The sequence below is a fragment of the Dipodomys spectabilis genome, unplaced genomic scaffold (assembly GCF_019054845.1).
Source record: "Dipodomys spectabilis isolate Male_0828 unplaced genomic scaffold, ASM1905484v1 ptg000024l, whole genome shotgun sequence".
Classification (NCBI taxonomy): domain Eukaryota; kingdom Metazoa; phylum Chordata; class Mammalia; order Rodentia; family Heteromyidae; genus Dipodomys; species Dipodomys spectabilis.
The window spans coordinates 14,039,061-14,051,750 of record NW_024870701.1 but is presented as its reverse complement, the minus strand read 5'-3'; the positions used below and the strand labels follow the sequence as shown (position 1 = coordinate 14,051,750).

General features: G+C 34.3%; 1 protein-coding gene across 9 annotated transcripts in view; it reads left to right on the top strand.

The window, feature by feature from the left end:
- The window catches only part of Nol4 (nucleolar protein 4), a 286,589-nt gene that overhangs the window by 222,266 nt on the left and 51,633 nt on the right, over nucleotides 1–12,690 (top strand). For 8 of the 9 annotated variants that reach the window (XM_042675197.1, XM_042675193.1, XM_042675195.1 and 5 more), the window contains one exon: nucleotides 10,410–10,523. The exons of the other annotated variant lie outside the window; for it this stretch is intronic. In XM_042675197.1, the coding sequence (XP_042531131.1) occupies nucleotides 10,410–10,523 (114 nt within the window). The remainder of the gene's footprint in view (nucleotides 1–10,409; nucleotides 10,524–12,690) is intronic. 9 annotated transcript variants of the gene reach the window in all.

Here is a 12,690-nt window from a genome sequence, read left to right as displayed (position 1 = left end):
CATGACTATTAGGTAGTACTAATTAGCAAACACAATTTGTTTTGCATATCTAACCTGCTGTTTCTATCAAAGCTTTTGCTCTCTCTTATACAGTGGTCATCTCTCAAAGATGTCATCTTACAGCAGTGTCCTCTATTTAAGTACATGTCCATCGATTACTTTATTCAGTTTCCTGTAACGTTCATCCTGTAGTACATACTCTCCTCAGTAATTTTGATATTTAAGCTACTGATCTCACCACTCAGTCACATGTTCATCTTCAGTGAATTTCTGTATCATTTCACCTATTGTTAACATAGACTTGACTTGGTTTTAGTCGTCACTTGAAAAGACTGAAGAAGCTATATTAAAACTTTTCAGAAGTATCTAAAATTTTCAAGAATTACCCTGAATCCTCTTAATAGAAGATTTTTCCTGATCTTGTTTGAACTGAACAAATAATTGTACTCTGCCTATTTGCATATTGTTCTAAATTCTATGGATGGTTTTTCCATTAATTATTCCTAATTTTAAAAATTATTTTTAATGTATATTAATAGTACAAGTGAGCTAATGCACCTCCCCTTCCTTAATCGTTGACTCTTTCTTTAAGAATTTTCACTGACTAGGGCTGGGAAGGTGGCTCAGTGGTAGAGCACTTGCCTTGCATGCATGAGGCCCTGGATTCCTCAGCACCACATAAGCAAAAAGAAAAAAGCCGAAAGTGGCTCTGTGGCTCAAGTGGTGGAGCGCTAGCCTTGAGCTGAAGAGCTGAGGGACAGCGCCCAGGCCCAGAGTTCAGGCCCCACGACCGAACTCCAAAAAAAAAAGAATTTTCACTGACTAAAGGAATGTCGTTGTCCTTTGCTCATTGCTAAATGTATTAGCATTGAATAATAACCATATTTTAAAAAAGATAGTCAACATATGTTGAACTATTAAAGCTTCAAGAAACTGTTGGCCCGATTATCATAGGATACCCCCCACACGTATACATTCCACCTTGCTTTCCTCCACAGACACATAGAGTCTTAAGTGAAATAATACAGTGAAAAACACAAACTACCTGTCAAGGAAAAGAAGGACATTTGTAGGTACCTAAAATGATTCATAGCCAGAGTTGTAAGCTCTTAACTGAGTAACACAACAATGTAGGAATATAGAAAGGTGAAAAAAGACATGAACAGATTAGGGCTAGAAGTTGAATATTGAAGTTCAGGATAAATAAATTTTAGTTTATAACCAGGCAAAAATACAAACTGGATACTCTAGATAAATATGAGACCCTGAAAAAGCTACACATTAATGGAGAATTAAGAAACCTCTAGGTCCACCTTCCAGAAAGGAAAAAAAAAAGTCAGGCATTTTAAGCATGGAAATAAAAGCCTTACTAGTCAGATTAAATAGACTATAAAATTCAGCAAACCCATGAAATGAAACACAGAAGTAAAGAATTGACCCACTATAAGAAAAAGAGAAAAGTGAAATATAAAATGAATTTCAGATAAAGAATACCATGAGGAGAAATTTAAATAAGGAAGAGGAAAAGGTGAACGAAAGGGTAGGATATAGTTCAAGTACTTTATATGTATGTTTGTAAATGGGACAGTAATACTTGTTCTGACTGATGTAAGAAGGGGAAAGAAGGCAAGAAGGAATGATAAAGGGAATGAATGTAAAATGCATTGTATGGATGGATTGATGGAAATATGATGGTAAACTCTTCTGCACAACTCATATATGCAAATAAGGTGAAAAAAAAAAGAAATGAAAAGTGATCAGAATTGCCTGAATCATGAATTCTGCGAACAGAGCAAAACACCAGGATTCATCAGAACAGAGTAACGCCCCAGAACAAGGCAATGGAATTCTCAGCCTTACCTAAAAGAAGCAACAGATTATCTGAAAGAGAAAACCTATTAAACCGGACAGCTTCTCATCTTCCTCAGAGCTGTCAAAAGACAATCTTCATAGAATTACACAAGATCTTCAGAAATTGTTAGAGAAATGATTTTTAACTTAGAAATTAATGCCGAATCTCTGATATTCAAAGTGAGGAAGAAAAAATTAATACTTCACACAGGTATGAAGTAGCACCTGTTTGCAGGCTGAATTTAGACAAATGAAAATTTTTTTTCGAAGAAAGAAACCAAGCCAAGATGGGAACAACAGGAAATGAGCAGTATTGGAGAGAACCACTGCAGAAGAATCCTACCCTGATTTTTCCAGCCTGTAGGTCAGGGGTCTAGTTTATGCTCTACACAAAGGTGGACTTGAGTTTCAGTTTCTGCCTGTGAAAAATAGAAACAGTAGCACTTATCTCAAACATGTAAATCAGCATCACTTGAAATAACAAGCATAAACTTACTTAGGGCTTCAAAGGAGAATGATTGAATACAGTCCAATCTGATACTGAATTCCGTATTTCCTTTATTGGAATACCCTGTCACTGTCTCAGTCTGGCAGAGTACTGGGAGAATGAAGAGAAAGATACCTTCATCTACTCCAAACTCACTTCTGGTTAAGAACAACTTCAAACGTCATTTTCTTTTTTTGTGCAAATTGTACTTTGTAGTACATCTTTTGTAGTTTTATTTCATCCTGTCCAATATTATTGTTATCTACATATCAATGTTTTTGCTCCTTAATATGAAGTTACGTCCCTTGAGTTCTATGCTTTCTAGTTACTTTGTACTACTTGAAGTATCTTATGTAATGCATGCAAATTGCTCACAAACCTGCTCTGTTCATGTTTAAATAAACTTGTTGAATACAAGATAGAGTGAATGAATAGATACTAATGTGCTAATTTTTATGGAAATTGGGTGAGAGATATGCTAATTTTTATTGCATGATATATGTTTTATAGTATCTTGAATTAGTATTTCAATTTAAATGTCTTTGACTGAGAATCTAGACTAGTATATTTAAATCTTCAGGAGATAATTTTTGTCCAAAAGAAAATAGCTGTATAAATTTAACTTCAATGCTAGTTTTGGCTCTTGAAGCTTTGAAATTAAGATATGTTTGGGAAAAAAAGATATGTTTGAATAAGCAGTGAATATAGGGATAACATATGAATGGAGTTTGTGTTCATTTTGACTTTCACAAATAAACTATTAAGGGAAAAGACAGCATGATCTATAATTATGTTCTCAGAATTAATTGTATATCAAAATAATGACTTGGTTAAAAATAAGGCATGTTATTTTAGTTGTGAAATCTTATTTCTTGATCAGATGAATTGTCAGATGGCATTGGCCAAACTGTGCCTCAAGTATCAATCACTAAGGATTATTAATTAACTACTTACTTTTGAAAGATTTTTTCATAGGCAGTAATATTTAAAATTAAAACTAAAGCACATGCCATTAATTTACCAAGGAAATGTTTATATTCCAAGTACATTAGAAAACTTCTAGCTGATTTCTAAGTAGTCTGGGGAGATTTTTTTAGGAAAATGAGACGTCCAAGGATTCTTTCATGGCTTCATGAATGGTCTGAAAGATCAGCAGTTTGTTGTTCCTTTATCTTTGAGTTGTATTCCTCTCTTGTATTAGCTTGTTCTCTCAGACAGGTTCTTATTGCTAACGTTGGGAAATGTTGACATCTCTTGTCCATGTGAATCCTAGTTATTTAGTAGGCTGATTTGAAGTTCAAAGAAAAGTCTGAGAGATTCCAGAGTAAAACTGGAGGTGTTACTCAAATAGCCAACCACGAGCAAGCAATTGAAAGAAATATTAGTGCTTACGTGCACGTGCCCGCGCGCACACACACACACACACACACACACACACACACACACACACACACACACACACACATACACACACACACACACCTTACCGTGTAAGCTAAGAGGAATCCTCCAAGTTTCACCTCCCATGAAAGGCTTTGAATGGTTCTTGTCACATGTATTGGCTTTATTACTGAACATGAATTTTCATGATTCCATGAAGGCTGGTCAGATCAGCTAACTTTTTTGTTACCAATTTCATCAAAACCACACAGGATGCATTAAGGGCAGTTGAACTCCTATTTTATCTTTCCACACCATCCTTATCTGAAATCCTGGATTACCTATAGCACAGGAGAACTTTTCAGATTTAGGACACGATGGATATACTTCTGCTTGTTGCATAATTTGCGTAAGGACACTGAGAAAGTAACACACAAATATATTATTATTTCTGAAGAAAATAGGTGAATATGAGTATAAATTAAAAACAAGAAAGATCATAAGTAGTCACTTGTCACTTTTGATGCCAACTGAGTTTACACCAAGTATTTGAAAAAATATTTTAGTTTAGAATATTATGATTTCAAAATTGCTGGAAATGTTTATAAATCTGTGATTCAAAAATACTTTCTTGCATGTGCATTGAAGTCTCTTGTGTTAGATATTATACTAGCTTGCAATACAAACTGTGTTGTTAGAAACAGTGTTGACATTGTGAGTGCTTGTGTCTCTGAACCTGGCACATTTCTAACAGATAATTCTTATTAAATACATTTTAATGCATAAATGAATAGTAACTTTCATAACTTCTGGGAAATCTCTATGATATAGACATTACTTTAGCTATTCATTATTTGCTGGCGGATCCAGAGTTTTGCCATTTAGAAAAGTAGAATTAATGAATCCCTAGGAGAATAACTACAAGTCAGAGACATTAACTCACAAAAGCATTCATAGAGTTGGCAAATAGATGGTTATAGATCCAGGTCAAATTGACTAAGCTATCCTGACACCACTGTGTCTCTGAACCAAGGTATCAGTTAACAGAAATATACCCTGCAGAGCTGAAACTTTCTACACAACTGTACAGTTAACACTGTTGGCAGAGTTGTATACCATGTTTAAGGAGAGATTATTTGTATGTTTCATATAAATCACACAATTATTAATTGTGAATTTTCTGAAGTAATAAGATTAGAAAAAATAATGTTAATCTAGGACTGTCCCTACATTCTGAATACCAAATCACTTACTTTAATTATCCTTAAAGAGCTTGCTCTGCTTACAACCTTGGTGGACGTCTCAATTGCTCCCCATCTGGCCCTGTCTACAGCTTGATTAAGCTTTACGTAACCACAATGGTCTAGAGACTGTTCCCCATTCACCTCACGAGCATGACCTTAATTCTTGGTGGTTGTTTTGCTTTTTTCCAAGACATGTTCTATAATTGTAGCAATCCAGCAGCATCTTAAATATATAGATAGATTTTCACAGGACTCCAATTTATTTAAGTTATTGTGTTAAACCCTCAAATGAGGCTAGCTTGTTGGTCTGGTGATAAATTTTACTTCATCTGTAAAGAAAGACACTTTTACATGGTGCCAACAGCAATCACATCTCAAGCTCCAATTATAATGCGACTTTTTAAACTCCAAAAGCTCCATGTGACCATTTAGCCATCTGTTGGATGACACAACCACACTGATTTGAGACTTGATAATTATTACGATAGGAACAGTGTTGGGGAAAGTTCAACTCAGATCCCACTTGAGATTGACTACTAATTATGAAGAGTTAATTAGGGAGGCATTAGCTTACAACCAAGGAAAGAAATAGATAATAAATTTTCTCAATCTAGGGAAAGATCACAAAGTGTATAATTATATACATTTTAATCGGAATGTTTTAAATCTTCCTGTAAGAAATATAGAAAATAACATATCTCCTAAAATATCTTCCACCTAAGTGTTGTTCTTCATAAGGTATCCATTATCAAAAACATTTCTTAGCTCCAGTTATTATACATGTTTTGTGTGTTATAACCGTTCAGAGATGTAGGAAGGAACCTTCAGCTCTTGTCTCTGGTGAAATCTTACACTGGTTAGTAAGAACACCTGTAGTTATTTTCTAGAATGAGCTTAAAAATTATTTTAGCATAATTGTTCAGTTATGGAATATGGTGACAGAAATTGGGGCTCCAATGATGTTTCTCAGAAGTCATACCAGACAGGAACGCTAAACTCTCTTATGATGTAATTGTTGAATTTTAAAACTGATTTTCTTCTTGCTTTCTTGAAGCTGAGCACTTTTAATTGGGAAAATGGATAAAAGCCAATTATGGAGGGAGAATAAGCTAATGAGTTGCATTTTTAACATCTTCTAACCAGGAACAGAGCACAACTGAACTCTGTGTGCAGTGGGCAGCATTGGCACTTGTTTTTGGCGCATCAGTGTTAGAAGGAAAGGGGTTTTTAGCATGAGTATACACAGGAGAGAGAGAATGTTGGTGACTGGCTCTTACATTCTCATCTAGGGCTTGAAACTAAGAGTGATTATATTTCATGCACTGTAATTTCTTGGCACTTCTCAATTCCTATGAATATAGATGGCATCATTTAGAGATTTTAGCAAAATTTAGATAAGTTACATTTTATCATTGTTGAAAGAAATATTTTTAATACTTAACAGAAGGATATAGGGAAGGATTTTAGTTACCTTTAAAAATAACAGAATGAAGCCGGGTGCTGGTGGTTCACGCCTGTAATCCTAGCTACTCAGGAGACTGAGATCTGAGGATCGCCGTTCAAAGCCCGCCTGGGCAGGAGAGACCGTGAGACTCTTATCTCCAATAAACCACCAGAAAACCGGAAGTGGCGCTGTAGCTCAAGTGGTAGAGCGCTTCCCTTGAGCTGAAGAGCTGAGGGACAGCGCTCAGACCCAGGGTTCAAGCCCCATGACCGACCAAAAAAAAAAAAATAACAGAATAATCTTAATATATTCTTTGTTTGAAAGAAAAATGAAATTAGCTCTTAAAAAATGTCTCTTCCCAACTTATTTAATGTCACCAAGTTGTAAAATGTAATAAACGCCTTCTGTGGATTATTTCCAATTTGTCATCATATATCTTTGAATATTTCCAGACACACTGCTACATCAGCTTGAGAAAATTATATAATCACTCTGAATTTATTTTTCTAAAAGTATGGGACTAATAACTGGAAGGACAGCTCATTAATCTAAGCTTTTGTATTAATTTCAACTTGGAGGTCAACATTTGATTATGTATTTGATATATAAAAATTTATTAAAAAAATTCTAAAATATTTGTTAATTCATGTTGTTCTCTCCAATTTTGTTGAATCAGTTATAATACAGCTGTGTGTAATATACCTGTTTAAAACCTTTTATTTTATCAATAGTAATATGAAAATTTACTAAGCTGAATGGGAAGGAAAAAGTAGTTGAGATTCAAGAATATGAATAATTCAACTGTCCATGAGTGAATTACTTCAATCATCTGAATTTCAGTTTCTTCAAACCTCAAAGAAAAGAAATTGTGCTAAATGGCTTCTTTGTCCATTTATCGTTTTCAAATTATGGTTCTACCATAAACTCAAAACAACTCTTTTTCAAAATTATACCTTTATCTATAAGCAATATAGAATCATGTATCTTTCCTCCTACTTATTTTTCTCACAATAAGAAAAGTGATTGTTTTATTTTGTAGTTAATTTTGTTCCAAATCTTCATATAGTAAAGAATATCTTAATCCACTTAGGCAGTACATTCTTTTAGTCCTTGAGTAAGCCAATTTAGCACTTCTGGGAAAAAAATTTTGCACTCTTGGTCTTTTTTTTTTTTTTTTTGTCGGTCATGGGGCTTGAACTCTGGGTGTGGGCACTGTCCCTGCACTCTTCAGTTCAATCTGAGTGCTCTATTGCTTGAGCCACAGCACCACTTCTGGTTTTCTAGTGAAATATTGGAGATAAGAGTGTCACAGAATTTCCTGCCTGGGCTGGCTTTGAACCATGGTCCTCAGATCTCAGCCTCCTGAGTAGCTAGGATTACAGGTGTGAGCCACTGGCTCCTGGCACTCCTGGTCATTTTTCTGGAAGGAAATTACATAATTTGTTTTTTGGAGGGGGGGTCATGGGGCTTGAATTCTGTGCCTAGGCTCTGTCCCTGAGTTCTTCAGGTCAAGGTAAGCACTCTACACTTGAGCCACATAACCATGTCTAGTTTTCTGGTGGTTAATTGGAGAGAAGAGTCTCATGGACTTTACTGCCCAGGCTGGCTTTGAACAGTGATCCTCAGATCTCAGCCTCCTGAATAGCTAGGATTACAGGTGTGAGCCACCAGTGGTCAGCTATTACATAGTATTTTTAATGAAAAAAGTTTATCATGTTAGTAAAAGTTGTTTTTGGCTATTTTTTAAGTGACAGAAAATACTAGTAAATTGATAATGGAATGGTATTTCATCTTTATCATCTCTGATCGACAAACTGTTATATGTTGAAGAAACTTCTGACTTCATTAATATAACTAAGTTTACAACATTTCATAGTTTTGTATATAATTAAATTGGAATAGAGACCTGATAAAGAGAACAATTCAAGTAATAAAGTAGAAATATAGGTGCTTGCAGCCTATGTGACTGTAAAATAGTTTAATTATAAGAAGATATATTGTTGATATTAATTGTAATTCAGTTCCTAGGACCATTTAAAGGATCAAACAATATAGTTATGCATGAAAGAATTTTTTATTGCTTTTGGAATAATGCTAAGAGTTACAATCAAATAATTTGCATAGTATTTTCTATAATGGAATGTTCTTGTATTTACTTTGCCTGTAACACTTTTTCCTCAGAAATAATAGTTCAGACAGAATACCTCTTTCCCAGATTGTTTAGATTACAGTGCTCACTAAAGCTGTACTAATCTTTTAACTGAGATTCTGATTTTATAGTTTAGCACAAGGTTTTAGATTAGAATCAAACTAGTACTACCTTATCCACACTTGGTGAAATAGATAGTAAAAGAGTAAAACAAAAGGAATTTTCAAATTACACTTTCATCATTTCATAAGAAGTCAATGTTTAATTAAGTTTGTTCCTAAACTATAGTCCCCATGTATAGAATGGTCTTTCCAAACCCTTCTACAGCATAGTCCCTGGAATTTCAGGAACTTCTAACTTCAAAAAAAAAAAAAAGAAGAAGAAGAAAAAGAAGAAGCTTTCTGAACATGTTTCTTTAGTGCCAAAACTATCCAGGCATTAGGTAAGGCATCTCACATGGATAGCAGATGAAGCCCTTGTCCTTTTCCTGCTTCTGCCTACAGAGGCTGCTTACACATGGAAGAGTGAGACCAGTCTGCAGAAATTCCTTCCTAGTTCACACAAGAGCAAAGCCCGCTGCCTTTCTTCTACTCCATACAAATGCCACTGAGAAAGGAGAGTCTGTTAAAACACTGAGGTCTGAATTTAGCTATTCTAGAATATTATTGAAGACCTAGCCTTATGGTTCAATTTGCTCAAGCACATTTTACATGACAAGGTTACTATAAAATGAAACATGTACAAGAAAGGCAAATTCATGTTCATTTGCAAAGAAAGTTAAAGGGTTCTAATTAAGTCTGTAGACTTCTAGGAAATGATAACCACATATATATATTTTGGACTGAGGCTTTGAAAACCCTCGGCTAATATATCACTATATAATGGAATTTCTCAAAAGTTTAATTTTATAATTTCACACTACTTTATTATCTCGTGTGCTTTAATTTTCATATTATTTCTTATCTATCACTTTCTTATGTTAATTAAAATTTTTCTATATCATTAAATGCTTAATCTTTCAGTTAGATGATTTTGCATGTAATTATGGGGAAAAGAATGGGAAACTTTTCTATGATTACCTCAAATGATAATGCAGAGTTGCATATAATTTATAGTTAATTAGCTTATTTGGAGGATTAATTAACTTCAAATTAATTACATGAAATTTTTATGTGATCTATATAGAAAAGTCATTTGTAACATATAGCTATCAAACTACTAAACCCACACCTCATAAATAAAACAAACTATGCATTTACACACAGAGGCAAATATATCTAAAATATGAAACTATTCATATACGGAAGTTATTGTAGTACTGACTGACTTCATTCATATTGAAGGAAAGAATCTAAGGAAGCATTTTAGTCATTTCAGTTGTGGTTACCACTTAGAACTGTTAATATTCATAATATCCACATTAAAACTGTTTAACATGGTCTGTGTGTCTGTTAGTTTTTTTCAACTATGTTACAGCACTGTCATCTGTTTCCGTTTTATTTTGTTATGTATTGTCATTATGTATTGTTTACAAAAAAGGAACATGTTTTATTTATACACGTTACTCAATTTTGCCATGGCCTTTCCAAACTCCAACTTAATGGAGATTAAATACAATGGAGCTATAGGAACGGATGATAGATCTCTGTAGTGATTATAGCTTTAACCTCTAACTAGCTTTCATTTTTCATCTTTACAATTTCCATTTCCTCTCTCAATTGAAATACAGTCAGTTGAAATAAATGGATCTTCCTGCACAAGTTGATGGTCCCCTGAGCTCTTCCGACGCTAGCGGCGGTCTCCTAGTGATACTGTTAATAATTTTTCATATTCTTTTTCTCTCTTTTCTTTTAGTCTCGTCCTATTCCTTCCCACCTTACTTCAGCAGTTGCCGAGAGTATCTTGGCTTCGGCCTGTGAGAGCGAGAGCAGAAATGCTGCCAAGAGGATGCGCCTGGATAAACAGCAGGTAATGAGGCGGGGTGTCCGGTGTTCATCCCCTACAGCGGATGTGGTTCATGGACATAGACAAGCACAAACTCTTGCCTGGATCTGAAGTTCACAGAGACAGTGCTTTTGTGCCTTTCTGTAATGCATTTGAGTTGGAAAAAACATGCAATGTTCATGTCATCCGTGGAGCTCAAACAACAAAATGCTCCTGGCATTGTGGAAAAATGAGCATTAGAAAAGCTAAGTTATAAGCCGGGTGCCAGTGGCTCACGCCTGTAATCCTAGCAACCTAAGAGTCTGAGGATCATGGTTCAAAGCCAACCAGGGCAGGAAAGTCTCTGACACTCTTACTTCCAGTTAAATCACAGAAAAAAGCTGCAAGTGGCACTGTGGCTCAAGTAGTAGAGTGCTATCCTTGGACAAAAAGGAGCTCAGGGACAGCAGTGCCCAGGCTCAGAGTTTGAGCTCCAGGACCAGAAAAAAAGAAAAGCTGAGTTATATTTCTGTATCCAGTTTGAAGGCTAATTACTCATTAAGAGGTCCTGACTAATCATTTGTCACAGGTTTATAAACATTTCTTATAATTTATGATAGCAACTTGATCTAGTTCATTTTGAATGAAAGTGAACCTTCTTCTCATTTCCTTTGGTCCTAATGCATATGTCAATAGAATAAGGCGAAAGTGAAAACTAAGTTTGAATGATTAGAAAACCATTAAATGGGAATTGTGTGTATGAAAACCCACATCCTGGATTTACTTTTCTCATCAACTAATCATTTAATTTACTCTTGTACATCACCTTTCTACGTGTGTTAGTGCAGAAGTAGGTGCATTTTGATGCATTGCTAATTAGTGTCTCACTATTCTGTAACCGAAGCTTATGTGTGACCTTTCTGTCCCCTGACTGATCTCTGCAATGGCATTCTCTCTACTTTTTCTGTCTTCTTCATTAATTACCTGTAATGAAGAACTGAATTAACACTATATACTTTAAATACTACACATTAAAACTTGCCTATTCTGACTTCTTTGTTTTTACCACTGAATGCATTATATTTCTCATTGAAGCTTATATATATATATATATATATATACATATACATATGAAATCATAGCATATCTAATACCTTACATATTGTTTGAATATCTGAAGTAACAGGAAAATCTCACCTATTGTACAACAAATTTATTTACTCCTGGCTAATACAGAGTTAAGTTAATCAAGATTTTTTTTTCTGGTGACTATTGAGTATCATATAATAAAGAAGTCTTTCCATTCCAGGCTTAGAATCGTTGAAAACATTTAAGAATAACATTATATTTAATGTTTTTATTATCATTAAAATTTCACTGCAAAATATAAAGCCTTTAGTTATTAAAAAATGTTAATTAGCCTATCTTAGCCCACACAAAATGCCTATCTCAAGTGTTTTAATTATGCTATTAGTATTTATTAATATGCACATATCCTGTTGAAAGTATTCATTATTATATCTATAAATATATTTATATACTCATTATATTTATATACTCCTTATTATATCTATAAAATAAATTATGGCACTATATACAATAAATCAAGAAACATGAATAGTACTACGTATAAAATAGGAGTTTTGAATTCAGACTCAACTCATTTGAGAAAAGATATTAATTCCAGAAATGGGAAACAATGCAATTCTAGAATTATAATATTCTTCTTGATTGTCATATAGCTATATATCTCACCTACTCTGTTCTCTAGGTTTCCCTTCAGATTACTAGTCAAATATAGGGGATTGTTATAAATAAAAAAAGTAAGCAATTCATGTTATCTATGATGTCATTACAATATCCACAAAGCTGATTTTCCACTGGCATTTCATACAATCCATGAACCACTATGAGCCTAATTTTAAAGAATGAGGGGATAAATACCTAATTCATAGAGTTACTGTGAGGATTTAGCAAATCTCTGCATATGAAAACACAATGTATCTAACATTACACTTGCTTCAGCACCTCTAGGAACAGGAGAGTCCTTCTGTTTACTAAATCAGTTGTTGTACTATCAGCATTAATTCCAAAGATGTCTCAAAGAGTTCATTTCAAAGATATTTAAGTTGAGCTCAGATTTGTTTCATAGAACTTCTGATTCCACCAACTGCAGGAAAACTGCTAGCCAATAAAGAGGAGTAGAATTTCC